Here is a 25,476-nt window from a genome sequence, read left to right on the forward strand (position 1 = left end):
CGTACCAAAAAGTTTATTTTTCCACTGACACTTACATGCCTGGACGTGTGTGCACGTGCACGTGAGTGGCAATAACAATAGCTGCATGTCTTGTAGAGGCTACAAGCAGTTATGCCGTACATTTGCAGCCCTCGCAGTACACTCGACAAAAATGTAAACGCAACACTTTTGTTTTTGCTCCCATTTGTCACGAGAAAAATGTGTGATAGCGAGCACTTCTGCTGTGCTGAGATAATCCATCCCACCTCACAGATGCGCCACATCAAGATGCCGATCTGACATCATGATTCATGTGCAGGTGGGCCTTAGACTGTCCACAATAAAAGGCCACTCTGAAATGTGCAGTTTTGTCTCACAGCAAAATGCAGCAGATGTTGCAAGCATTGAGGCAACGTGCAATCGGCATCCTTACAGCAGGAATGTCAAACAGATTTGTTGCTTGAGCACTGAATGTTCATTTCTCCACCATAAGCCGTCTCCAAAGGCGTTTCAGAGAATATGGCAGTACAACCAACCGGCCTCACAACGGGAGACCACATGTAACCACACCAGCCCAGGACCTCCACATCCAGCAGGTTCACCTCCAAGATCGTCTGAGACCAGCCACTCAGACAGCTGCTGAAGCAATTGGTTTGCATAACCAAAGAATTTCTGCACAAACTGTCAGACACTGTCTCAGGGAAGCTCAACTGCATGCTCGTCGTCCTCATCTGGGTCTTAACCTGACTCCAGATGGTCGCCGTAACAGACTTGAGTGGGCAAATGCTCACATTCAATGGCGTCTGGCACGTTGGAGAGATGTTCTCTTCACGGATGAATCTCGGTTTACATTGTTCAGGGCAGATGGCAGACAGCATGTGTGGCATTGTGTGGGTGAGCGCTTTGCTGATGTCAATGTTGTGATCGAGTGGCCCATGGTGGTGGTGGTGGTGGCATTGGCATGGTATGGACAGGCATCTGTTATGGACGAAGATCACAGGCGCATTTTATTGATGGCATTTTGAATGCACAGAGATACTGTGATGAGATCCTGAGGGCCATTGTTGTGCCATACATCCATGAACATCACCTCATGTTTCAGCAAGATAATGCACGGCCACATGTTGCAAGGATCTGTACACAATTCTTGGAAGCTGAAAATGTCCCAGTCCCATGGCCATGTCACCCATTGAGCATGTTTGGGATGTGCTTGACCGGCGTATACGACAGCGTTTACCAGTTCCCACTAAGCAATTTTGCACAGCCATTGAAGAGGAGTGGACCAACATTCCACAGGCCACAATTGACAATCTGATAGACTCTATGCGAAGAAGATGTGTTGCACTGCATGAGGCAAATGGGGGTCACACCAAATACTGAGTGGTTCTGACTCCCCAGAAAAAAGCCCACCTGTGCACTGGTCATGATGTCAGATCAGCATCTTGATGTGGCGCATCTGTGAGGTGGGATGGATTATCTCAGCAAAGCACAAGTGCTCACCATCACACATTTAGACAGACTTGTCAACAATGTTTGAGAGAAATGGTAATATTGTGCATCTGGAATGAATCTTAGCTCTTTAAGTCCATCTCGTGACAAATGGGAGCAAAAACAAAAGTGTTGTGTTCATATTTTTGTCGAGTGTAGTTCTTGTTTTATGTTCGAAAGACATTTAGCTTTGACAAATAGATTTGACAAACACATGCGCAGTGATCCACCCGGGGTCTTCAGGACATAACTTATTCATCTTTTCCTATGATGGAGGTGAGAGTGGTGCACGGGCATGGTGGCCCATGTCACCTGTGGCTCAATGGCTCCATCTAGTGTGTAGACTTGCAACAACAACTAGTCAGCTCCAGCGGCCCCTTGAACAAAATAGTTGTCAAATAAGCATGATAATGCGAGGCTCGAGGTATGGGGACAACTTTAATATCATCCTCGTCAGAGGTTGTGAGAGTGCGATGAAGCCTGATGCTCATAGAGCAGCCGATACCGGAAGGCATGCAGTAGGGTTTGGGCCAACATTCTCAACCTTACATGCGTCTTTTTACTTGCTTTAGAAGGAAATCAATGGAGCACAGAGCCTTTTTCATGACTCACTTTATTTTTGCAAGCAACACAATAATGGTACTCAGATGTCTTTTTTCTAATAACGGGATGAAATATGTAACCGGGGTAACCAACGTGCTTCGCCAGGTCAACCGTGAGGCAACTGTGAAATCCTCCTTTGACTTCTAGAGCAGCATGGCTCGCAGGGACATGCGCACAGTCGCCAAATCCCGCCGCTGAGTGTCCATCAGGATCTTCTTCTGCAGAGTTCCCATCTCCTTCCTGAGTTCCTGGTTTGCATTTTGCAGGAAACGCTCGTGACTCGTTTCCAAGTCTTCCATGTTCTTGACGAACTGCTCGAACAGTTCTCGGACAGCGTCCAGCTTCTGGTTCTGGTGCAGCCTGGCTTGGTGGAGGATCGTCTGCTGTTGCTTGAGCAGGTCGTTCATTGTATCCGCTTGTTCTACCGCGCGTTGAGCTCCTGTCTCCCACTGCTGAAGCGCCGAAGACACCTGTTCAGAATACTTCCGTGTCATCCTCTTCCTCTGGCCATGGTAGCGGTTCCACAGCTGCTCCAGATTCTGCTGGCTGCCCTTTATGTAGGTCTTTGTACGGCCCTCCAAATGCCTCCTCTTGGTCCGCATGACCATACGTATGTCAGCACCGAATCTCTCCAGCATTGAATGGACCCCAACCTCAACATTCGTAGAGCCCTCACCCTGAAAATTGGTGCGTCGTTTCTTGTAGGGGAGATCAGCATGGTCTTCGACTATCCTCCCCACCTGAGCCGAGGTGTAGCCTCGCTTCTGCTCTTGTATTCTTCTTAGTTCACTTTTCTCCCCATGGCTGTTGTCTTCAACCTTCTTCTTCTTGTGTCTTCTGACAGACATATCGCCTCCTTTCTTTCAGACAAGTGCAAGTCACAGAGGCTACACAGCTAATGTCGCTGCGCTCGCGCTTGGCGCCTAAACAGTGACGTGTGTACAACAGTGCAGGCGAAAGGCCGGTTAGCTCAGCTGGTTAGAGCGTGGTGCTAATAACGCCAAGGTCGCGGGTTCGAGACCCGTACTGGCCAAAGTGTTTTGTTAGATTGTCAATCAATACGTCGTCAGAGACACTGAAGTCATCGTTTAATGAGGTTCTTTAATACTTAATACAGCCTGCAACCGTAAAATCAATGCGTATGAGATCATTTCAGCGTGCGACAACATACCTGTATAACATGGCCAAGTAAATCCGACTACTGCGGAGTCCCGAAGGGACATGCACTTGTTTATTTATGGAAAATAACCACGTGCACGTCACTTCCGGGGTCGTCGGTTTATAATAAGTGAGGATCCGGACTCACCCTAGTGGTTCCATGGTGTAATGGTTAGCACTCTGGACTCTGAATCCAGCGATCCGAGTTCAAATCTCGGTGGAACCTAATCTTTTTACTTGTTCGATTTTTTTTTTCTCACTGCGCAATAAGAATAATTAAGTATTAGCACCGATAAACTCCAATCATTGTTTCCTACCGTCGCTATTTGAAACCTGGAGCAACGAAGGCATAAAGAACATAAAGTCCTGTTATATAGATGGTATATTTTCTTCTTTTGAACAACTGTGCGGCAGGTTTAATCTTCCCCACAGTCATTTTTTTCAGTATCTACAATTCAGACATTTTATTAAGTCAAATTCAGCTTGTTTTCCAAATCTACCGGAGGACTCACCGAAGGATTCTCTCTATCCATCAGCCAGGAGAGTCATTTCTTCTATATACATCACTTTGATGACTCAAAGAACAAAGAACAGCTGTAGATCATTTAAAAACTGCCTGGGAGGGTGATTTGGGTCTGTCCCTCACAGATGAATGGGAGGAAGCATTAGGAAACATACACCAGACTTCAGTATGTGTGAGACATGGACTCATTCAATTCAAAATATAACATCGTCTTCATTATTCAAAAGTGAAACTCACCACAACATACCCAAACATGGATCCTCTTTGTGACCGATGCAGCCAACATCCAGCATCGCTTGGACACATGTTTTGGCTTTGCCCAAATGTATTTAACTTTTGGTCCCAGATTTTTACTACTTTGTCAGAAATTACAGGGCATGTAATCAGCCCTGATCCCGAACTCGACCTATTTGGGATCCACAGCAATAACTGTCCACTTCAGGGTATTAAATACACAATGGCAGTTTTTACTCTGATCATTGCCCGTAGACTCATATTGTTAAACTGTAAAAATTCTTGTCCTCCCAGTTATAAATGGTGGTTACGAGACGTTATTCAACATTTGAAATAGGAAAAACTTTTGTTTTCTTTTAAGAAGTTCCACTGGCAAGTTCGATAAGATGTGGCTCTCCTTTATCAGCTACGCAGCAACCAGACTGTAATCTCCCCTCATATGATATTGTTGCTATGTTTCACAATGTCTTTTATACAAGACTAGGGTTGTCACGCAGTAGTTTTTTTTGTGTGTGTGTGACTGTTTTTTTTTTTTGTTTTTTTGTCCTTTGCTTAATTTAGCCATCTATTTATTTTTAATTGCAATGTCATTGCTGTTATGTGTCAATGAAAATATTGTCAAAAAAAAGAATAATTAAGTATTAAAGACTACACTTCTGCACATCTGTACATATATACACTATAAATTAGAAAAACATAATGCATGAAAGACTGAAACATTCATTCATTGACGAAAATGAGGTCCAAACCAGGTCAGTTTTCCACATAATGGGATTGGAGTGAACCTTTGGATGTGATGTGTAAGTGCTCTACCCTGCTTGGGTCTCACCCCACAGTCCAGAAGTAGTGTCTCAAATGAAGTGGCAGACCTGTTGGCTAAAGAAATAAGAACAAAGAACTGCAATGTTTGGCAGGTTTCCAGGCTTTATTTTTTCTTTTTGGATGTCGCCTTCTCGCAGTGGCTGGAAGAAGATTATGAAAATCAAAAACAAGTTTCATTGTTATGTAACAACCACATTATATCACATTGTTTAGTGCACACATAGAAATGCATTCAGTAGTCCAGGATTGGGCCTGATTTTGCCTTTATAACTGCCTTGATTCTTTGTGGCATAGAAATCAACAATGTGTTGGAAGCAACCCTGAGAGATTTTGGTCTACATTGACATTCAATTTGGATTTGGCAGCTGGCATCCATGATTCAAATCTACTGTTCCATCACATCCCAAAGGAGCCCTCCAGGATCTGGCAATTGGCCATTTAAGCAAAGTGAAGTCATCTTCATGTTCAAGAAACAAGTCTGAGGCGATTTGTGCATTCACAAGATACATTATGATTATGATTATGATTATTATTATTATTATTATTACAGACGCTCTCAGGTGGTCCGTGTGGCCCCCTGTGCGGGTACAGTATGATGACAAGAAGAAGTTTTTTGGGGAAAAAAAATAATCTGTCACTCAAGAATGAATTGCTCAAAATGAACTGTCAACGCCTACCTGGAATCTTTGGCGTGAGACTCAGGGTGCAAAATGACAACGTCTTCTTCCTCACTGTCAGATATCTCAACAACATCCCCTTGAACACAAAGAGAACATTCATGAGGACTTAACCACCCAGAGGCAGACACACAACTACACATCCAATTCCAAAAACTTGGGATGTGTTGGGTCTCCAAATTAAAGATAACTTTTTCAAAAGATGTTACATTTTCTCAATTTAAATATTCCATATGTTTGGTCTGCTCGTTGTGAACACATTTGACCAAATGAGAAGCAGAGCTGGTCCCAAAGTCCCAGAAACCTGATATTTCCTCCATCACGGACAGCCACATGGCGGTTCAGGTACTGTTTTGATATCATTTAACAAAGAGATAGATAAATGCTCCATCTATGTATAGATATGAGGACTTTATAAGGACCTAAATTTTGGTTAGGTGAAATCATTATATTTTTGTAAAACAACATGACGGTAAGTTGACTTCAATGTTGTCTTACCTGCTACTCTCATCTTCGGAGTGCTTTTCTGTTCCTCCACAATGTTCTCATCATCTTCATCACTGTTTCCATCTTCCTCTTCACATTCCTCATCCTGTAGTCCCCAGCTGTTCTGCAGCCTCTGGCCCACCTGGCCTACACCCGGGACGAGCACCACCGGAGATGGGACACCAATGGGACTGGTTAAGGAAATGAGTGGGAAGAACAGTGATTCAGTTAGCCATGATTACACAGCAAAGGCTTGAAAGAAGAGTGGTGGGATACATCTGAGGGGCTGCCTTGGCCTTCTGGACAATACTGTCAGCCGTCGCAGACACCTCCGTCGTCTCTACAGGGGTTTCCTGCATTTTCAGGGCCGTGATTCGCTCCTGAGTCATCGACTCTGCAAATCCACATCGACCACCAGCTTTCCTGTTAGATTGAACACAGAACCGTTTTGCAGTTTACCGACACTCCAAAATATCCTCAATGATAGCGAGGTGAGCACTCACCGGGCGGCCTTGTCGTTCTCCATAGCTTTGGTGATCAGTTCAGTGATCTCAGAGACCTTGACACTTGCTATTTTACTGCATCTCATTACCTTTTACGACACAAAAGTAACAATTACAAATAGCCACAAATCCTACAAAGCCCTCTCTGAAGCATTAGGGTGCCATTATTGCAAAATTGTGACAGGCAACTACTATGGCAGGATTGCTGCATTTAAACTAGTCACCTACAAATATGAATCCTGATGCAGTTACTACTTTACACAACCAGATGGCAGACACCTAGAACTTCAATGTGAGCAGATTTGGTTAACAGAGTATGGAAATCCCCTAGTAGAGGAGACATCACAGGGAACATAAGAGTTTTCACAGACAAAGATTCTGATGAAGAATATTCATGTTCTCATGAGCATTTTCACTCGTCTAGTATGACAGAATGACATTGAAGCCGAAGCTTCATTGTGATGTGGAAATGTTTAAAAAAAAAGCTCAAATAATTAGACATGTAATATAGTGGCAGAAGATTCAATTACAACACATAAGCAATATCTGCTTTTAATTTGTAAATTTTCTATCCACTTTTTATTCATTAATATTGTTGTGATTATAGTTATTACTTCAATCACAAATACATGTAGTACACATTTTAAAAAAGCAATCTAGGTGCATGTTTTTTGTGCAATACTAAAAACAGTGGTGGACATCACATCAACGACAGGGACAGAACATTCTTCACCTGCTCTCTCAGTAACATGATGCCGCCACTGGACTGGATGGAGCAGATTTCTCTGTGTTTGTTCATGGCGATCACTAGCAGTCCGTCCATCACCCGCTCCTCTCGTTCAATGGGGTCAACCAGGAGGAAATTCCTGCATCAAGGACACAACATGGTGAAAAGCAAAGACTACTCCAAGGTGATGGTTACACAGAAAGGGAAATGACTGAATGCAGTGTTTGTTTAGACGACACAGCCAGAATCAAACGGGTTCAGAGAGGGAACTTTCGGCGTCAATTCCAATCTTCGATAAAACAGTACTTAAGTACAGCATGAGGGTGTTGATACTCCATATCCATAAAAACATTTGGTAAACTCCAAGTCTGATGAAGGTGATTTGTGACTTGCATGAATTTGTCTTACCCTTGTTTGAAGAAGGAGAAGCTGACACTGATTGGCATGTGGTAGATACTAAGGGGGATGGGTTCTCTTTCCTCCACACTGTACTAGTGGTTGAAAAAGAAATGGTTGACATTTTGTTTCGATATGAATAAAACCAACAAGTGATAATCAGTATCTAACAAGAGTTTGAAAATGCGGTTTGGTTGACTCACCACAGTCACATCATCTCCAAGGATGGAGACATCCGGTCGTTTGAAGTGACACAGTGCTGAGATTGCTGCAATACTGGCAGCATCCATTATATTCCCATCATGGTTTAATGTGTGAACATCCACCCTGATTTGCCACACCTGAGAATGCATATGAACACACGTTTCACAATGGCGTTAGATAGAGCTTCTGATTTCAGTGAGTGGATATTACCTTTTCTCCAGACACGACACACAGGGATTCCGTGTCAATGCACTTTGAGTTTCTTAAACATCGCTCCAACTGTCTGTTTAGCTTCACAGACAACTCAGACTGCCTGGCATCAAGAAGACAAGCATTCAGTACCGAAAATCCCAAACCAAGAACATGGATTTTTTTTCCAATAACTATTGAATACCGTTTCAAGGTAATATAAAACTTTCACAGGACAAAATATTATAGAATCTAAGTCAGCAATAAAAACAAATGTATACACAGACATAGACACTAAACATTTAAGCCTGAAATGATTCATACCCCAGGCAAATTTTGACTTGGTGACTTTTCTGCAACCAACAAGGTTTTTTTTCTTGACTGGAAATGACAAAGGCATCTCCCAGAGCAACAAGAAGACATTGTACAGCAGGACAAGAGGCATCATTGTAAGGAAAATAAATTTTTATTGACATTTGAACAAAAAGTCATGTCAATGATGCCATCGTCTGATGAGCTTCTGGGAGATGCCTTTGTCACTTCCAATTAAGAAAAAAAACGAAGAAAATTAAGTTTAAGTCAAGATTTGCCAGGTGTATGTAGAATTTCCAGCATAACAGAGTATATATATATATATATATATGTGTGTGTGTGTGTGTGTGTGTGTGTGTGTGTATACTGAGTGATTTGAGGTAGTATGTTGTATTTCCGTCTTTAGAGGATGTATGGTTTTCTCTCTTACCTTCCCTGCTCAAAGCCTGGGGAAGCCATAGGGGACAGTTCTATATTGAAGAACAGGATTCCTTCAGTAGGTCGGTTGTCTTTTGGAGCCACCAACTCACAGGACACCTGGGCCATGACCCTAATCGATACGTGTGTCAATACAGCGATAGGTGCTTCATGAAAATGCGCTTAAAACATTGCTTACACTACCTTGTTTTACCAAGCTCAACAAAACAGCTTCCAAAGTCGGTCCCAAACGTGATCTTAAGTTTCCTGTAGTCATATGTTCCTCTTCCATCAAGTCGCTGGAATGATAATTTAGAATTTGGAAATCTCTGAGAACCACGCGAAAGACACTCAGCTCACCTTTTTCTCTTCAATAGCTTTGAGCAAGAAATCCCGCTCACAATTTGACAGTGGCGTTTCCTTCATTCTGCAACTGAAGTGAAGGTTCTGCCTGTCTTGCTAAACGTGCAACAAGCGAACCCGCTGCCACCATTCGGTTAATCTACGACCCGGAAATGAAAACTTTATGTCATAATAAAAGTTGTTCCAGTTGTTTTGGATATTGTGAAAGACTGTTCATAACGACTTATAAACACATTTTGTAAAATAATCAGTAGGGATGGGCCATATAACTTGAAATTTCCACTTGTGCGCGAGACAACGTCTAATTGTTACAAACGAGTAAATTAATTTGAAATGCTGCCGGCAGTGAATCCTTGCTGCATTCATGGACGTAAGAATCCAAATACGCTTTCAAACCTCGTCCCCTGTCAAGCTGAAGAAGTGCAGTGGCAATCGAATCTAGAAACGTCCAAGTAACTGTTTAGATTTCGTTGCCAGACATTGACTGACAATAGAAAATCAACCATTCTGATAAGGAATGCACTTTACACAGCGATGCAGCAGTCGGTGATAGTTATCATTGCTGTAGTTATTGGCATGCAGAGGATGTTGGTTTGTCCGCAGAGACCAAGGGAGTAGCCCACTCGCCGTTAAAACATATATTTAATTTTCATGTAATAACCATCATATTGTGTTCAATATTGTGATTCCTTTTTTACATCATTGGCCATTATTGTGAAAAATCAGACAAGTATTTGAGAGGAATCGTCCATTATATATCGTGATTTCAGAAGTGTGTTCTGAACCGATGGTAGCCCTTCGGGTCATACGGTGCCCTTGGAGTAGCTCGCAGTTGCTAAATGTTGGTGACCACTGTCTTAGATTATGTGCCCCATCCTTGAACCCAAATGAACGAGTGAAATCGTTAACTTTATCCAGTGAATTCATAATAGCGGGTTTCCATGAATGCACCGTGAACCGTGGAAAGCTTGCTTAGCGCGCATGCGCCGCAACTCGTCACCCAACCTCATTCTGCTTGTCCTGCTCGAACCATCACCAACCCCCCTCTGTATCCCCGATTAGTGCTGTCCGCTCATTTCTGTCGTCACATACATCCTCAAAACCCATCCATAGATTGGCCGTTTGTTGAAATAGTTTTTTTGGCTGGGAGATCAGACACAAGGTTTGTATGCTGGACTCATTCATTCTCCGACGTCGCTGCTAATGTAGCGGGCTAACGGTTGCTGTGCATTTATGTCTGATGTTTCAAGATACGTTTGCTGAAGCGTTGTGTTGTAGTTGTTGACTTGACTGTAACTGTGCAGTTGGGCCTCCGTCCTGAGCGCCTTCTTTTGTGGTTAAGCTCCAAATGTGCTCACGTTAGGTATTTGTGACTAGCACTGCGATGTTGTCAATGCTAATGCTAGCAGGTGCTTCTGGGGATCAGCTCTAACCTAACTGGAAACCGCGTCGTTCGTCTACTGACCGTTTGCAGAAGAATTTACACAGGCATGGGTGCTAGTGTGATTTTTTTCTTTTAAATCAAGTTGGATGGTTACTGGTAAATGCCTTATGCCAGCGGTTGTGGGGGTGCTGCTTTGCTTTACTCTAACCAAAGGAAAGGAAGCAACATCCGCCAGGCAAAAGTAACTGATGCGGCAGCCATTAAAGAGGGCAAGGCGATACAATGGAGAACTCTGACCAGCTTCGAAAAGAACGCTAACTGATGGTTACTCTGCGCTGTGTATTGTAGTTACGCAGCTTATCCATGATAAACATACACGAATAAGTCACTTATTTAACTGGTGGCAAGACGAATAATTAAGTAAGTAGGTGTTTATCTGAATCCCACATCCGACACACAATGTAATCTTGACAACCCGATTGTTCCCTTGAATAACATGAGCTGAGGGATCTAAAAGAAAGAACAGTTAATCATTTCAGCCTCCTATTTTTATTATCTTTTGCCAGACAAATGATCCACTTTAGTTGCTGCTCAATGGTCATTTTGTTTTCAGTAAATACACTTAGTGAAGATTGTTGGATACACCAATAGCACAAATGCTGATCGATTTAAGAATAGGACTCAATGCTTTGTCTTTTTGAACATGTAATTACACATTCCTTTATTTTTAGCGTAACTCTCATTCATGGGATGGAGCAACAAAAATGTTATGAGTGTCTGTGACTAGCTCGACATTATAGATTTATTGGTTGTTATAACATATGTTTTTTTTAATATACTTTTGAAAGTATGATACTGGTTAACCTTGTACTACACAGCAAAACCAGTAGGTATGTCAGCTAAGAAAACTAACAGTGTAGTATTGGAAGCATTTACCACAAACTACCATATGTTTTAACAAAACCAGGAAACATTGTCATCATTTTTGAAGTGAAGCAATGTGATTACATGCTCAATGTAGTTGTATTACATTTTTCTAAAATGAATGCTGCATCTGTATTCATTGTATACCACACTATTGTAATTCACTAATGTGCTACCAGGTTATTTATGATTGGAAGACATTCACATCAATATGGTGTCAGCTAATGTGCCATGTTGGTTCATAACTGCAACGCATGTTGCAAAGGGGCTGCGGGTTAATCAATAGCCCAACACATAACACTGCTTTGTAAAACGTTGTTTTGAGATCACTAAAGCCAAGACGGTTAGATCATGCATCAAAGACAAAGAGTATTTTAATCTGGTTGATATTGTCACTTTCACTCCTTTCTCACATTAGTACTTTGTTACGGGCTGCTGACTCATCACCGTCTCAACGATCTATACATTACCCCTGTCTGTCTCACACCTGCTCCCCTCCACCTAAATCCCTTTTTTACTCTTTATCTTGCTCTCTTGAAGATGAGGCTATGCGGGGGTTGGATGTTGGGCCTGCTCCTTCTGTCCTTGCTGACCACCATAAGAGAGGTGAGCGGCCAAGAAGAGCCATCCCTGGATGACATAGTAGATGTCGCTGAAGATATTGGCCTGGATGAAGAGGAGCTGAACACATTACTGGCAGACAAGGAAATGGAGGATGAAGAGGAAGATGAGGTCACAGTGGCAGATGAAGATCCCTTTGATGAAACTAATGTAGATGGAGGCCGAAATGATGCCGACATCTCCTTCCAGGTGTGTGTCTGTGGCTTTTATACATGTATAAAAGCTTGACCAGTTGTGAGTTCAAGTGTTTGCCACAGCACTTATATTCCTTTAACATTTTAGGTAACGTACAAGACTCCTGTTCCCACTGGGGATGTGTTCTTCACAGAAACATTTGATGATGGATCACTGAGTAGGTAGGTTTTCCATCAAGATGACTGCTCACTGTGGGGAAAGATTTCTGTCCGTTATGTCTAATACATATTTGAACTGGAGCAATGCTTCTGACTATGTGGGATGTGCTGATATTCAAAGACTTTACTATATTTTCTGTTAAAATTTCGACATTCTCTGTCTTCCTACTTGTAACCAAAATGAAAACAATAGATGGATGAAACCAGATAAACTAAAAGAATTACGTTTCTGTGTTTCAATATTCTGGTGATTTTACTTTGATGTGCATGATGGGTGATCAGGAAAAGGGTGATGAATGCGATTCATTTATTCTTCACTTTGTCTCATGTGAAGGATGGTCTTTTTTGTTTGTATTGATGATTTTTCTTTAACATGTAAACACAAATTTGCTCCATTAATTCATTTAAACTTTAAATGAATCTATCACAGACACTATATTATCAAAAGTCTTTGCTCAGGTGTCTTGATCACTTGGCATGGCCACAGGTGTATAAAACAGGTGTAACTGACGGAGAGGGGTCAGTGGATGCTGAGACGCATAGTGGAAAGAGATTGCCGACTTTCAGCACAGCCAATTGCTACAGAGCTCCAAACTTCATGTGACCTTCAGATTAGCCCAAGTACATTACGCAGAGAGCTTCATAGAATGGGTTTCCATGGGTGAGCAACCGTACTTCACCATGTGCAATGCAAGCGCCGGATGTGTAAAGTGTTCTCTGGAGTGATGAATCGTGCTTTTCCATTTGGCAATCTGATGGACGAGTCTGGCTTTTGAGGTTGCCAGGAGAACGGTACATTTCAGACTGCATTGTGCCAATTGTGAATTTTGGAGGAATATTGTTTTGGGGTTTTTTTTTGTTGTGCTTGGCCCCTTAGTTCCAGTGAATGGAACTAAGGATAGTGTTTCAGGATAACAAAACATTTTGGACAATTCCATTTTCCCAACCTTGTGGGAACAGTTTCCTCTTCTATCTAACATGGCTGTGCACCTGTGCACAAAGCAAGGTCCATACAGACATGGATGAGTCTGGTGTGGATCAACTTGACTGGCCTGGCCGGGCCTGTCCTGACCTGACCTGACCTGAACCTGAGAGAGCCAGGACTTCTCCACCAACATCAGAGTGTGACCTCACCAATGCACATTTGGTAGACTAGTGAAAAATTCCTACAAACACACTCCTCAACCTGGGACAGCCGTAGCCATTTCCACTGGGCAAGACATCAAACCTGGGACCTGAAAAGTGCCTCTTTTGCAACGGTGTCCCATACTTCTGACCACCAGCAATGGGTCATATACAGTAATCACCTCAGGGTTACTGTGAGTTAAATATAGCTAATTCATCAGTGGTTTATTTGTGTCGCTGCTCTCCACAGGTGGCAGCTGTCAAAAACTGTCAAGGGGGATGCAGACGATGACATTGCAAAATATGATGGTACGTGAGTGATTTGAGCTTGGATGACCTTTTCTGATCCTATATAAAAGCTTTTGACATTGTGGTAATTTTGAATGTCAGGAAAGTGGGTTGTGGAACAACTGAAAGAGAACAAGGTACCAGGAGACCATGGTCTGGTGTTGAAGTCCCGGGCAAAGCACCACGCCATCTCTGCCCTGCTCAACAAACCATTCATTTTTCAGGATGATCCCCTGGTAGTGCAGTAAGTGTGTACACACTCATGAACTCATGATGATACAGTGTATTTCAATGGCAATGGTCTATTGATGCGCAATCACAAATTCACAAATTTGCTGCTGTTGGCCTTCACTTCAGATACGAGGTCAATTTTCAGGATGGTATCGACTGTGGCGGTGCCTACATCAAACTGCTGTCAGACACTGGTGACCTTAATCTGGTACGTGCACAGTTTCATTTTTGTATTGATGCTTTAGTACAGTAACACTACCTGACCGCTTAAAATGTTATCCTACTCTCGCAGTGTTAGAAATGACCCAGTATAAGAAATCCACCATCTGCATAAGTGCCTGAACTTAATTGAACTATTTTGCAGGAACTTTTTCCTGCTAAGAACCTTCTGTGTGCCAGTTTGCAGGTGGAGGACTAGTGACATCACCAATGCATTACTCACACATCAAACTTGTAGCGAGGACAAAAGGTTTTGGGTTTTGTATGGATAAAAGTAGAGACTGAAAGGTTGCTGTTTTGTGTCTCTCCTTGGTCTGTCTGTGTATTTTGGGTTACACTTGACTTTATTCTGAGATTGCAAGATTCAGTTTGGCCTTTGCTGTGCAAACAAGTAGTGTAACCGTTAAATCTTCAAAAACGTTTCTAGAACTAAAAGACGGCTAATGTTACACTTGGGTGATAATTCTAGATACCTTTCCTGCAGTGAACTCCAAGCGGCGCAGAAATTCCTTTGACCTCTGATTCCTCAGCAGCAGGCTGTTAGTGCAGCTAACACTCAAACACACACTTAACACTCAAATTGCCTTCAACACCTGTATTCACTAATATGTAGTCACTATTTCTTGAATTGAAGTGATCTTGAAGATCACTGCAGGGAAAGTTGACACAGTAAGTTTACAGCTGTTGGGACAAAGGAATTGAATTGTTATATTTTGGGTTATGGCGCTTGATTTGCCCATTTGTTTTCACTTGGCGAACACATGTCGTGTGTAATGAATGAGTCACACCACTAGATGGCATACATTGTGCTCTTACATTTTTCATCACTACTTCATAACCCAGCTGAACCCACACATTTGTGTTGTTCTCTCTGAAGGAGCAGTTCCATGACCGCACGGCCTACACCATCATGTTTGGGCCAGACAAGTGTGGCGAGGACTACAAGCTGCACTTCATCTTTCGTCACCAAAACCCTCTGAACAAGGATATTGAGGAGAAGCATGCCAAGCGAGCTGATGTGGATCTCAAGAAGTTCTACACAGATAAGAAGACTCACCTCTACACTTTAGGTACATGGGCCTTTAGAAGAACTGGTTGAATGGTCAGTCTGTCAGGTGTTACCAGTCCCGCTCTTTCAAAGGAATTTTCCATTCCTGTTTTCCAGTCTTGAACCCGGACAACACGTATGAAATGTTTATCGATCAGTCCAGCGTGAGTCGTGGCAGCCTGCTTCATGATGTTGTTCCCCCTGTGAACCCGCCAAAGGAGATCGATGATCCAAACGACTCTAAGCCCGACGACTGGGATGAGAGGGCAAAGATCCCTGATCCAGAGGCTTCCAAACCTGAGGACTGGTGAGTGAATCCCCTCACTTCTGTTGGTAACTCAGAACTGGACCGTGATGGTTAACCTTCATCTTTCAGGGATGAGGATGCTCCTGCAAAAATCGAGGACTCTGATGCTATTAAGCCGGATGGCTGGCTGGATGATGAGCCTGAGTTCATTTCTGACCCCAATGCAGAGAAACCTGAGGACTGGTAACTGGAAACTTGCACCTCCTTTCAATTTAGTTTTGTTTCTTTTATCTGAAGAGTTCATGTTCTGTGTTAAGGGATGAAGAAATGGACGGAGAGTGGGAGGCTCCACAGGTTCCGAATCCCGCTTGCGAGGCAGCTCCTGGCTGTGGAGAGTGGAAGCGGCCTATGGTCAATAACCCACAATACAAGGGCAAGTGGAAGGCACCCCTGGTGGACAACCCCAGCTATCAGGTAACGGTTCAGATTCAGTACTGGCTTCTTTCATAGATACTCTTCCATAACATGCACCACTGTCTCTCTGCTGTTAATTTAGCACAATTCAAGCACAGAGTAAAACTTTGTTGGAAGTTGGCCCCGTGCAGTTTACTCCAGTCCCACATCAAACATACAACTCCTTCATCTCAAATTGATCTATGGGATCGAAAAGGAGCAGATTCTATATTTCCTTTTCCCCAGACAGACTGTCAGATATCTTGTTTGTGAAGACCATGTCGATGTTCAGAGCCCTGTCAGTAAATTGTTAGATTCATTAACAGCTCACTCTTACTGAGGCTAAGAGTTGAGTGACTTTAGGAGTGTGAAAGAATGGCATATCTTTTGACTGTGTCATTGCACTTTTTTGTCCATTACCTCAGAAGGTGTCTGATCATGTGACCCATGATTCCTCAGTCATTACTCCTCACTCTTGTTCATCTGTGTGTGACGAGCTGCTTCGGAGGTTTGGTACACTTCCATCTTGGAACTCGACCTCTCATTTGTTTTGGCTACCTTAAATAAACGTAACATTTTACTTGAAATATCTGCCAGCAAGGCCTTCGTAGTTGTGGTATCAGCACGATACGTTCAGTGTGAAGCTCATACACAGCCGCAGTGTTTCTTCCACGTCCTCACTGACATTTTGTGTCTTGAAGGGCGTCTGGAAGCCACGCAGGATCGATAACCCAGACTTCTTTGAAGATCTGCAGCCGTTCAAGTTGAAGCCTTTTAAGGCCGTCGGTTTGGAGCTGTGGTCCATGACCTCAGATATTTACTTTGACAACTTCATCATCACTTCTCACAAGGAGGTTGCTGACCGCTGGGCCTCAGACAGCTGGGGTCTGAAGAAGCTGGTGGCCAGTGCCAATGAGGTGAGTGTTGACCTGGTGAGAGCACACACTTCAACACCCATAGGTTTCACTAATGCTGTTGCCTGATGTGATCACCAGCCTGGCGTCATTACTCAGATGATGTTGGCTGCAGAGGAGCGGCCTTGGCTCTGGGTGGTCTACATCCTGACAGTGGGTCTGCCTATTGGGCTCATCGTGCTCTTTTGCTGGCCTAAGGTACTGTGTCAGAGCTTTGTGTGTACAGCACACACCAATGATGTTGTTTTGTTGTTCTATCCTGTGGACCAGTGACAGAAGTCTGTCAAAGAATGTGCTTGGTTATATTGTTTGCCTGTATACCCCTTACTAGACGCTTCCTGTCATGAAAATAACTCCTCTGTCTTTGGTGTCCCAGAAACCTGATGACTATGTGTACAAGAAGGTGGATCTACCAAAGGTGGATGTAGAGGAGGAGGAAGAGGTGGAGGAGGCTGCTGATGAGGCTGAAAAAGTGGCAGATGCTGCTGAAGAACCTGCTGCAGGTAAGAAGAAAGTGCCACACTGAGAAGAAACAATTGAAGATATTTATCATCAAACCCAAAATGTATATTTGTACTAGTATGTGGACATATAGGCATGTGTATTCATGTGTGCTCAGCTTCTACGTTATTTACAAAAGTTGTGCCTGTGGTTGTATTTGACTTGTGTTCTGTCTAAAGCAGCTAAAAATGGCGATGATGCGGAAGCTGAAAATTTGGAAGAAGAAGAGGAAGAGGAAGAAGAAGAGGATGAGGAGGAGGTGGAAGAGGATGATGGAGATGAGGAGAGCCAAACTCCTGAAAGCAGATTAGAAGATGAGGTTTGTGGAGTTTACCCAATTCCTTGAGGTTGAAGCCTCCAGTTACCCCAACATTCAACAGCTGCGTTTTTGTTCATGTCAGCTTTAAATTATATCGGGGTCTGGTTGTGCTCTATTTTAGTGAGTCCAGGTCAGGTGTGTCGTGTCAGCACTGCCAGACCTGAACACTCAACATTGAAGGCAGTAACTTTGTTATTCTCCAATCTGCAGGTGAAGAAGGAGGAAGAATCTGATGAGAGTCAAAAACAAGCAGTGCGGAAGAGGAGGGTACGGAGGGACTGAGAGCTCCATGCCAATTGTCTCCTTCCTTTGTGGAGCAGGGAGTAGGCGATAGGGTGCTCTGTGCTGCTCCCCTGTCAGAGGGAACAGCATGCGTTCCTGATTAACCTGTGATATCCACGGCTGCGCCATCATCTATTGCGCTCCCCTCCCTACTACATTGTCACACTCCAACAACCTTCCTTCCCAATTTTGTCTCTCCTGATCTGACGTGTCTTCACGCTTGTTCTCCCTTTCAACGGTGCTCCCACCGTTCCGCTGTAGCTTCATATATTTAGAGGATTGAGCTACAGACCACTGTCATCTGGCAACAGCAGTCTGCACAAACGTTATCTATCAACGTCTCCATCCGTCGTCAACATGGACCCTCGTCTCTGCTCACCATGGTAGAGGATGTTATTTGAAATATTTGTTCAGAAAGCTCAGACTGCAGAGGTGAGATAATTCTACAGCATCAGATCATCTGAGGTAAAGTCTCCTCATTTTAGGTTTAAAATAGTCTAACTCAGTGTAGACTCACTTAGTCGTCAACTGCATCGCTATTTCTTACCAAGTTATAGTAATTTAAGGATTGAGTAGCTGTAATATTCATATTTATTGGAGTTCTTTAAATAGTTTGATGCCAGCTTGAATGAATGATGTTTGAGGTGTTTTTCTGAAGTACTTTGTGCTTTCTGAGCCAGGAGCTGTAGAAACTTGAGTCTTTAATCTGTCTGCCTGCAGCTATGACATTCCCCAACTTCCAGAGTCCTGCTGAAGTGGATGCCATTTTAATTTTCTAACAATGTTGTGAGCTTTTATAGTTCTCGCCGTTCACTGGCTGACGTTACTGTTCGTTTGCAAACTATATGATGATCAAAGTAAAATGATTTAATATAAACTCCCCAGTGTGTTCATTTGTCCTCCATTATACTGACACCAGTCAACACTGCAAGGTTTTTATTGGGACCATTTTAAATGGAGATGCAGGGGTTGTGAGGAGCACATGTGGAGGCGGGTTATATAATCCGCACGACAGAGTCATGACATCACATGAACTTACATTTATTACAGAATTTACAATTTGTAATGCATCACATGAGGAAGGAAACAATAGTTGTGAGAGGGTGCAGCAGCCTCACCCGGAGGAAAATCCATTCTGCAGCAAACAAGACCAGATCAATAACACTCTAACCCTCTGCACTTAAGTGGATGCTCTCCTCCAGCTTCTCTCACCCGTTACGACCAAGAAAGCATCAGCACCAATCAAAAGTAGAATACCATCAGTGTTATCGCGTGTATACTCCACCTTTTCAGCAATGTGAAGATCTAAACTGCGTCTTGTCTTGAAGCCATGTAAATAAAAACTCAGGAGGAGCTTCCAGATGAATTTCTCTACTTGCTTCTGTGCTTCTTCTGTGGTGAAATATCCACAACCATTTTGCGTCATCTGCTGCATAGTCTATCACTAACTGACAATACTGTTTAACATTAGCATTAAAATGAAGACAAAAAACATTGACAGCTGAAGTACAAAATACGTTACAAAAATAAATTAAGTGTCATAAGATTCTGGGTTAATATTAATAGTACTTGCTAAATTTAGTAGCTTTAATCTGCCGGCATGCTAATTTGAGGAAGGAGCCACGTGCAAGTTTGTCTTGGAAAATGCCCTCAAATTAAACCAAGCAGGTTAAACAGCTAAACTATTAACCAGATACCACAAAAACTGAAAATACAAGAGGTAAAATAAGATGGTTAGAAGGTGGACACCACCGATGGAGTAGACACTGCCTCTGAACAGACCGGAATCACTGCAGTGTTACTCTGCAACAGCAACTTAGAAGAAGGATGGTTCAGTAGAGGCCAGGTCTGCTGAGAAGAAGCTCCTCTCCACGCCGTGTGCATCTCCTATTAGCAGCAGCCAGACACAGACTCATTTTTCACTTCCGCTTGCTCTTGGTGTCTGTTGTCTGGAAGACGCTGGAGGCTGACATCAGATTCTCGATGTACTGACCCAGGACCTGGTTCTCTGACTTCAATTTGAGGTTCTCCTCCTTGACTGCATCCACACGGGCGGACAGGTCTGCGGGGAAAATAGTTCACCCATTTTACTGGGGTCACACCAACGATGCACTTTGTTCCCAGACTCCTCAGATTAGCAGATTGACAGTTCTAAACAGGTTTCGACACACAGTTCTGGGTAGGATAATAATTGCAATGATTGCAGGGTCAGACTGATCAATCCGGCTGATGCACCGCAATGTTAGTAACAAATTGTTCCAGATTAGGATTAGCTCTTAAGAATTAAAAGAGGCACCTGGCATATTGGACACTTCCTGACACACCTTTTTAGATTTGTCAGTTCGGGGTGTAACATTACATTTATCTGTAATGAGACGTTCCACACTAGTCAGAGTTCAGTGCACTCAGGAATCAAACTATGTATGATGGGCAACTTTACATTCCATTTATCGACATTTAACTTTTAACTAAATATTTCTGGCCATTCTTCATAGATGATAACCTGCACTCGCTTGCTTGGACTGTTCAGCTCACACGCTTCCTCTCCCTCCAATGCTTGCCATCCAAGTAAAACCAGATTCACAGTCTGAAAATAACTTTTCAGAACTGAAAACTTTTCATCAACTGACTTCCTGCCGAAATTATCTGCTCAACTCTACCTAAAAACCATCTGGACTATAGAAAAAAAAATAAAAAATACTGGTTCTGCATATCTTCAGTGACACACTCAGAGACCCTTCAGAGTGGCAGTGCAACACAAGCTGGCATTTGGAACTACTGTGGATTTCATGTTTTGTATCACAATGCTAAGATACATTGGTGGGAAAGTAACAACGCGACACAAACAAGATGCATACGTACCCAAAACCAGCAAGAATGCACAAAAGAAGACATATGATTTCTCCACCAGAGACATTTTTATGATTATTATTATTATTATCACACATTTAACATGTCACTGTTTTTGTGTGTTTTTTGTATGCAATAGATCAGCTGTACGGACCAGATACATTTTCATTTGATATTTTATGATGAACTGATTTTCTAATCCATACATTCTGTTGCTAAGATGCACTTTAGAAGATGGGCGGCTGACAAATGCATTTCCTTTGTTATTATTGTCACACGATTTTTGTAGAACTTGGGTTCCAAGTATGCATGGCTGACAATGAGGCAGATACAGTTGCATCAGGTACATTTGAGTTGAAACAAGGGTGAGTCATTTCAACAATTTAAATGAAAAAATATTGGCGTGATGTAAAACATATTGAACTAAAAGGTGAGACTTGTGCATGATTGTGTGTCCACTATTGACGTAGTCAGGAATAGGGTGAAGATCCTCCTGTGCCTCTCATTACTACAGCCATGCATTCTGCTCATACAACTCAACAGAGCAATCACTTGAACTTCTTTTTGCATTATGAAACATATTTCTCAACATGTTGTTACCTTCCAGAGTGTGCTGCAGCTCCAACACCTGATTGATTAACCGTGTCTTCTCCTCCATCTCCACCTGGTTCTCCATGTCTCCTGGATGGACAACAACAACAACAACTCAGACACTGATATGAACACGCTTTTACTGTGTACGCTCTTTTCATGTCAGCCGCACCATCGATGTCACAGTTCATGATGAAGAGCGTGTCCTGTTTAGAATGCAGGGCTGCAGGTCCACAGGTAACTGCAAGAGTAGAACACACTGCTCAGTAGATGAAGTCAGACGGTTGGTAACATCACAAATCCAGGCGCACTCCGCCATGTTCACTGAAAATGTCCCGGTCACTCTCCGGAAGTTGAAACATTCGACTGAACGGCGTAGCACTGGGTAGTTTCAGTTTGTGTTTGCGAGACCAATCCAGACGTGGACATAAGAAGGCATCGTGATCTCGTATGTAGCATACATAAGAGCCATATCGGAAAGAACTCGTCTTGTTGTTCGAACGTGGAAGCGTTTGTCAGCCACACTGGGTGGCCAGATAAACCCCTTAATGCTGACATACGAAGAAACAAGAGGGGGTTGTGACGTGTCATATTGTGGCAACAAACAAACATGGTTGTGTGTTTGTTTGTTCTCAAATCAAACCAAGCCTACCGACCAGGACTCGGGCCGGGCTGGCTGCTGCTAGCATAGCGAGCTAAGTGATGGAGCTAGCGTCTGAAGCCAAGTTTCCTCAAAAGGAACGCGCTTGGAAAACAGCTGTAGTAACTCGCGGCCGTTGGTTCTCGCTTTTCTGGTGAATGCGGTTAAACTCACCCGACTTGAGGGAAAGAAAGACACCGAGATCACAGACGCGCTGTGTGCAGAGAACAAGATGATGACTGTGACGCTGACGTCATCGCTACCTCACTGGTGGGAGGACGCGGCGTGACTCGTGGGGACGGCTGGAGGGACTCACGCTCGTTTCCAGGCCATTATGATCGGGAATGCGCCCAGCCACTGGCCATTGTTGTTATTATTATACAATTAATAAAGCGCCACAAGTCACGTGCTTTAATTTTGCTGGGAGAGTCTTACACGAAGGCATTCATTTTAAGGGGAAAATTCCCAGCCGACTCTCCCATGTCCGTTCCCGGATAGATAGCTCATTGTTTCAACGTTGGATTCAACGTTGAATATATGTCTCTCTCTCTCTCTCTCTCTCTCTCTCTCTCTCTATATATATATATATATATATATATATATATATATATATATATATATATATATATATATATATATATATATCAAAGCAGCCAAAGCAGTAGCACGATAAGTCATGATGGTGGCTATATTCAAGTTTTTATGTCACCTTATTTAAACTAAAGCTCTTTTAATATTTGTATAAGAATTTGTTCAGGGATTCCTCCATTTTTGTTGTTGTTGTTATCATCCTTGCTGCCACGTGTCTTGGGCATCAGTCACAAAATGGAGACATAATACCAGACCTGAAATAAACAAATTTGGATAAACTCCTGAAAAACTTTGATATTGCAAAAATGTCACACGCAAATAGTGAATCTTTAGACGCAGACCTGGGAGGAATTCCCTGGCGGAATTAAGAATTGCAATTAAATGTCTCCAGGTAAGTCATCAGGTTCGGATGGAATACAAGTCGACTTTGATCTGAAATTTGGATCAAAATGAAGGTCTCTACTTTTACAAATGCTTATGGGATCGTTTGGGGCCAGTATTCTTCCTCCAGCCTGCGCCATGATGACTCTCTACCCTAAACCAGGCAAAGCTAATGATAAATGTGAAATAGTTACATAAAAGTACTTTGTAAAATTCAAGCAATAGGCTTGAAACACCTCCTACCTTCTTTGAACTCCATTGATGATTCACTGGAACAATTGTGTAGAGTACCGCAGTCAAGCCCGCACCAAAACGCAAATCATCAATTCAACATTGCACCAAGTAAAAGACAGAAATACGGTGCATTGTTTAAGAAAGTACAACTCGTTGATTGTTATGGGACTGCTCTAGAATTAAACTGGACCACTCTACGCACATTTTCAAATTCACAAAATTTGATGAATAACACTGATGAATTCATGATGATATTTTGCAGAATCCCGCAGTTTGCCATCAATGCCACTGCTTTAGAATTAAGCTAGAGCACCCTAGGAATGCACTCACCCACAAATAATAAGAAAGAAATAAAGGCCATTAACTCAAAAAGAGACAGGAATTCAACAATTGTAAATGTATTAATTTCATATTTTCTGTGATGGTACGTTTCACACTGGACAGCTATAAACCACTGAGTCTGGCTCTCTCGGTATTAGTACAATGAATCTCTAGACACCCCAGTGTTATCTGGGCAACCTGAAAGTCCTGAGTCGCGACTCCGGACTAGTTTACAAACTCAATGGCGATCATTTACTTAGGAGTCCAAGAAGAAAATACAGACTGACCATAAGCCCAGACCAGAGTGGACATTCATACCCTGAAAATAATCATTGCCAAACATATAAAATAACAGTCTATTGGTTTCAAAAGAACCTTTTTTTGCATATGGGTAGGCTCAGAAAAAGCAGTGGTGAAAATAATAAGATCACAATTAAACTCGTAAAAAAGAATAACAAGCAGGCTTCCATGTGGTGGGATTCACTTTTAGGTTCAAAGGGTGTCAGTTCAGGTCCTTTCTGCCAGATAGAGCTGATGGCTGCTAGATGTCCCAGTGGGAATGTTTGCCATGAAATGTTTCAAATGTCAAATCTTAAATGCAGAAATTACACAGTTTGTGACTGACTTGTAAGTCATTCTTTGTGTTTACGGCAGGTCTTTGGTGTGTTGCCAAATGTGAGGAACCTATTTTTGAGCTGCTAACAAACGTGTCAGTGTCCGCTTGTCATTTTATTGCGTTCATTAAAGAACAGTCCAGCTGGTTCTGCATGGATTTCTTCGACCTCCTCTCTGGGATCATACTGTCAACTGTGAGACCAAACGAGAGAGTGAATAACCATTTTCAAAATCACAGTTGTAAGACATTTTAAATGTCACTTCAGCTCTTCTTGACACAATCCTGCCACTCAAATTAGAGTTTCACAAAGTTGAGCAACTATCCGGGAGGAGGAAGCAACTTGGCAAGCACACCTTGCAGCACTACATGTGCTGTCAGACTGACAGTCCCTGAGGAAATGTAGTTTGTTACAACTTCTGCATGCATTTGGAACTGTCATACTAGTACTAAATAAAGTTTTTTATATCGTCATTAAGTAGCTCACCATATGGTGTTGAGCCTACAGAAAGATCACTGAGAGCTCATGTCAGATGACGTGTCATATACGTCTTGGGAGATTCGCCTTGTGCCCTCCAGAGGCCTGTGCTTCAAAGGACCTGAGGATCTCATGGGTTGCTACTAACATGAGCTTTATGGCATGAGAGTCGATCTGACTCCATCAAACTTTGTCCCTTGACATAATTTATGAGCCACACTCTGTAACTTCCCTGTTTAAACAAGCTAATCTCACAAATATTTGAAATATGGATTTAACAGTTAAAACATATTTAAAGCATAATATTCAGACACAACACCCCACTTCCGTGTTCTTCCAAGCTAGTTTTCTTGAGAGCTAATGAGCACTAACCTGTGTCATCTGTCAGTGATATGTTGGTAAAAGTCCCGTCTTCTTCATCCAAATCCATGACTCCTCGGTCACGTGCCTGTTTAACACCAAGTTTTATCTCACAAATACAAACACTGAAATGACTTCAGCTTTGTTCTCTTTCCCAGCGGACAAACACACACAGACAACTGCCTGGACGATTCATGTCGTCATGGTTACCTGCCCTACCTGACAGGTAGATCAAGTTACAAAGGTGTCAAGGGACTGCATCACTATGGCAACGTGGTACGCAAACACGGACGGGACTGCCCCAACAGGAAATATGTGAATGAGTAAAATTTGTAAATCAGTAACATCATGTAAGCAGCATAAAACACAAACACTCTTGCATAAATGCAAGGTTCAACTTAAACGTGTTACGTATTTTGAATCACGC

General features: G+C 42.7%; 4 protein-coding genes and 2 non-coding genes across 9 annotated transcripts; 3 read left to right on the top strand and 3 right to left on the bottom strand.

Annotated features, from left to right (window-relative positions):
* Nucleotides 1-2,078: 2,078 nt before the first annotated feature.
* Nucleotides 2,079-3,005, bottom strand: LOC128754442 (synaptonemal complex protein 3-like). Its single transcript, XM_053857066.1, has one exon. It carries the CDS (start codon nucleotides 2,916-2,918, stop codon nucleotides 2,214-2,216), a length of 705 nt encoding a protein of 234 aa, XP_053713041.1. The 5' UTR covers nucleotides 2,919-3,005; the 3' UTR covers nucleotides 2,079-2,213.
* Nucleotides 3,006-3,029: 24 nt separating this feature from the next.
* trnai-aau (transfer RNA isoleucine (anticodon AAU)) lies at nucleotides 3,030-3,103 on the top strand. Its single transcript has one exon. It is a non-coding gene; the product is annotated as a tRNA-Ile (tRNA).
* Nucleotides 3,104-3,382: 279 nt separating this feature from the next.
* On the top strand, nucleotides 3,383-3,454 carry trnaq-cug (transfer RNA glutamine (anticodon CUG)). Its single transcript has one exon. It is a non-coding gene; the product is annotated as a tRNA-Gln (tRNA).
* A 1,439-nt stretch (nucleotides 3,455-4,893) lies between these two features.
* LOC128754181 (exosome complex component RRP45-like) lies at nucleotides 4,894-9,225 on the bottom strand. 2 transcript variants are annotated; one of them, XM_053856620.1, is made up of 12 exons: nucleotides 9,079-9,225; nucleotides 8,923-9,017; nucleotides 8,732-8,851; nucleotides 8,011-8,113; nucleotides 7,800-7,937; nucleotides 7,609-7,691; nucleotides 7,207-7,339; nucleotides 6,474-6,562; nucleotides 6,247-6,393; nucleotides 5,983-6,155; nucleotides 5,485-5,563; nucleotides 4,894-4,947 (listed from the first exon to the last, which is right to left on the bottom strand). In XM_053856620.1, the coding sequence occupies exons 1-12, from the start codon at nucleotides 9,142-9,144 to the stop codon at nucleotides 4,911-4,913; spliced, it is 1,263 nt and encodes a 420-aa protein (XP_053712595.1). In that variant the 5' UTR covers nucleotides 9,145-9,225; the 3' UTR covers nucleotides 4,894-4,910. The 2 variants fall into 2 exon arrangements, with proteins under 2 accessions (XP_053712595.1, XP_053712593.1); XM_053856618.1 differs by having other exon boundaries at nucleotides 5,983-6,161.
* An 837-nt stretch (nucleotides 9,226-10,062) lies between these two features.
* Nucleotides 10,063-18,867, top strand: LOC128754514 (calnexin-like). 2 transcript variants are annotated; one of them, XM_053857197.1, is made up of 15 exons: nucleotides 10,063-10,243; nucleotides 11,930-12,199; nucleotides 12,293-12,366; nucleotides 13,739-13,797; nucleotides 13,879-14,020; nucleotides 14,134-14,215; nucleotides 15,104-15,296; nucleotides 15,392-15,581; nucleotides 15,651-15,764; nucleotides 15,839-15,995; nucleotides 16,676-16,891; nucleotides 16,970-17,086; nucleotides 17,265-17,391; nucleotides 17,572-17,708; nucleotides 17,919-18,867. In XM_053857197.1, the coding sequence occupies exons 2-15, from the start codon at nucleotides 11,930-11,932 to the stop codon at nucleotides 17,988-17,990; spliced, it is 1,950 nt and encodes a 649-aa protein (XP_053713172.1). In that variant the 5' UTR covers nucleotides 10,063-10,243; the 3' UTR covers nucleotides 17,991-18,867. The 2 variants fall into 2 exon arrangements, with proteins under 2 accessions (XP_053713172.1, XP_053713171.1); XM_053857196.1 differs by having other exon boundaries at nucleotides 10,064-10,243; nucleotides 17,569-17,708.
* Nucleotides 18,868-19,017: 150 nt separating this feature from the next.
* Nucleotides 19,018-25,241, bottom strand: LOC128754515 (short coiled-coil protein A). 2 transcript variants are annotated; one of them, XM_053857198.1, is made up of 4 exons: nucleotides 25,062-25,241; nucleotides 21,604-21,672; nucleotides 21,441-21,521; nucleotides 19,018-20,052 (listed from the first exon to the last, which is right to left on the bottom strand). In XM_053857198.1, the coding sequence occupies exons 1-4, from the start codon at nucleotides 25,117-25,119 to the stop codon at nucleotides 19,910-19,912; spliced, it is 351 nt and encodes a 116-aa protein (XP_053713173.1). In that variant the 5' UTR covers nucleotides 25,120-25,241; the 3' UTR covers nucleotides 19,018-19,909. The 2 variants fall into 2 exon arrangements, with proteins under 2 accessions (XP_053713173.1, XP_053713175.1); XM_053857200.1 differs by lacking the exon at nucleotides 25,062-25,241 and adding an exon at nucleotides 22,246-22,343.
* Between the last annotated feature and the right edge of the window lie 235 nt (nucleotides 25,242-25,476).

The sequence above is a fragment of the Synchiropus splendidus genome, chromosome 2, assembly GCF_027744825.2.
Source record: "Synchiropus splendidus isolate RoL2022-P1 chromosome 2, RoL_Sspl_1.0, whole genome shotgun sequence".
NCBI classification, from domain to species: domain Eukaryota; kingdom Metazoa; phylum Chordata; class Actinopteri; order Syngnathiformes; family Callionymidae; genus Synchiropus; species Synchiropus splendidus.

What these genes read in the sequence shown, in the direction of transcription:
- LOC128754442 (XM_053857066.1), bottom strand. Translation starts at nt 2,918, where the DNA reads ATGTCTGTCAGAAGACACAAGAAGAAGAAGGTTGAAGACAACAGCCAT.
- LOC128754514 (XM_053857196.1), top strand. Translation starts at nt 11,930, where the DNA reads ATGAGGCTATGCGGGGGTTGGATGTTGGGCCTGCTCCTTCTGTCCTTG. An exon ending in GATGATGGATCACTGAGTAG is followed by an intron (nt 12,367 to 13,738) that starts GTAGGTTTTCCA and finishes TGCTCTCCACAG; the next exon opens with GTGGCAGCTGTCAAAAACTG. An exon ending in TGACATTGCAAAATATGATG is followed by an intron (nt 13,798 to 13,878) that starts GTACGTGAGTGA and finishes TTTGAATGTCAG; the next exon opens with GAAAGTGGGTTGTGGAACAA.
- LOC128754515 (XM_053857198.1), bottom strand. Translation starts at nt 25,119, where the DNA reads ATGGATTTGGATGAAGAAGACGGGACTTTTACCAACATATCACTGACA. An exon ending in ATCACTGACAGATGACACAG is followed by an intron (nt 21,673 to 25,061) that starts GTTAGTGCTCAT and finishes CTACTCTTGCAG; the next exon opens with TTACCTGTGGACCTGCAGCC. An exon ending in CATGAACTGTGACATCGATG is followed by an intron (nt 21,522 to 21,603) that starts GTGCGGCTGACA and finishes TTGTCCATCCAG; the next exon opens with GAGACATGGAGAACCAGGTG.
- LOC128754181 (XM_053856618.1), bottom strand. Translation starts at nt 9,144, where the DNA reads ATGAAGGAAACGCCACTGTCAAATTGTGAGCGGGATTTCTTGCTCAAA. An exon ending in TTGGAGATGATGTGACTGTG is followed by an intron (nt 7,692 to 7,799) that starts GTGAGTCAACCA and finishes TTCAACCACTAG; the next exon opens with TACAGTGTGGAGGAAAGAGA. An exon ending in TTCTCCTTCTTCAAACAAGG is followed by an intron (nt 7,340 to 7,608) that starts GTAAGACAAATT and finishes TCCTTGATGCAG; the next exon opens with GAATTTCCTCCTGGTTGACC.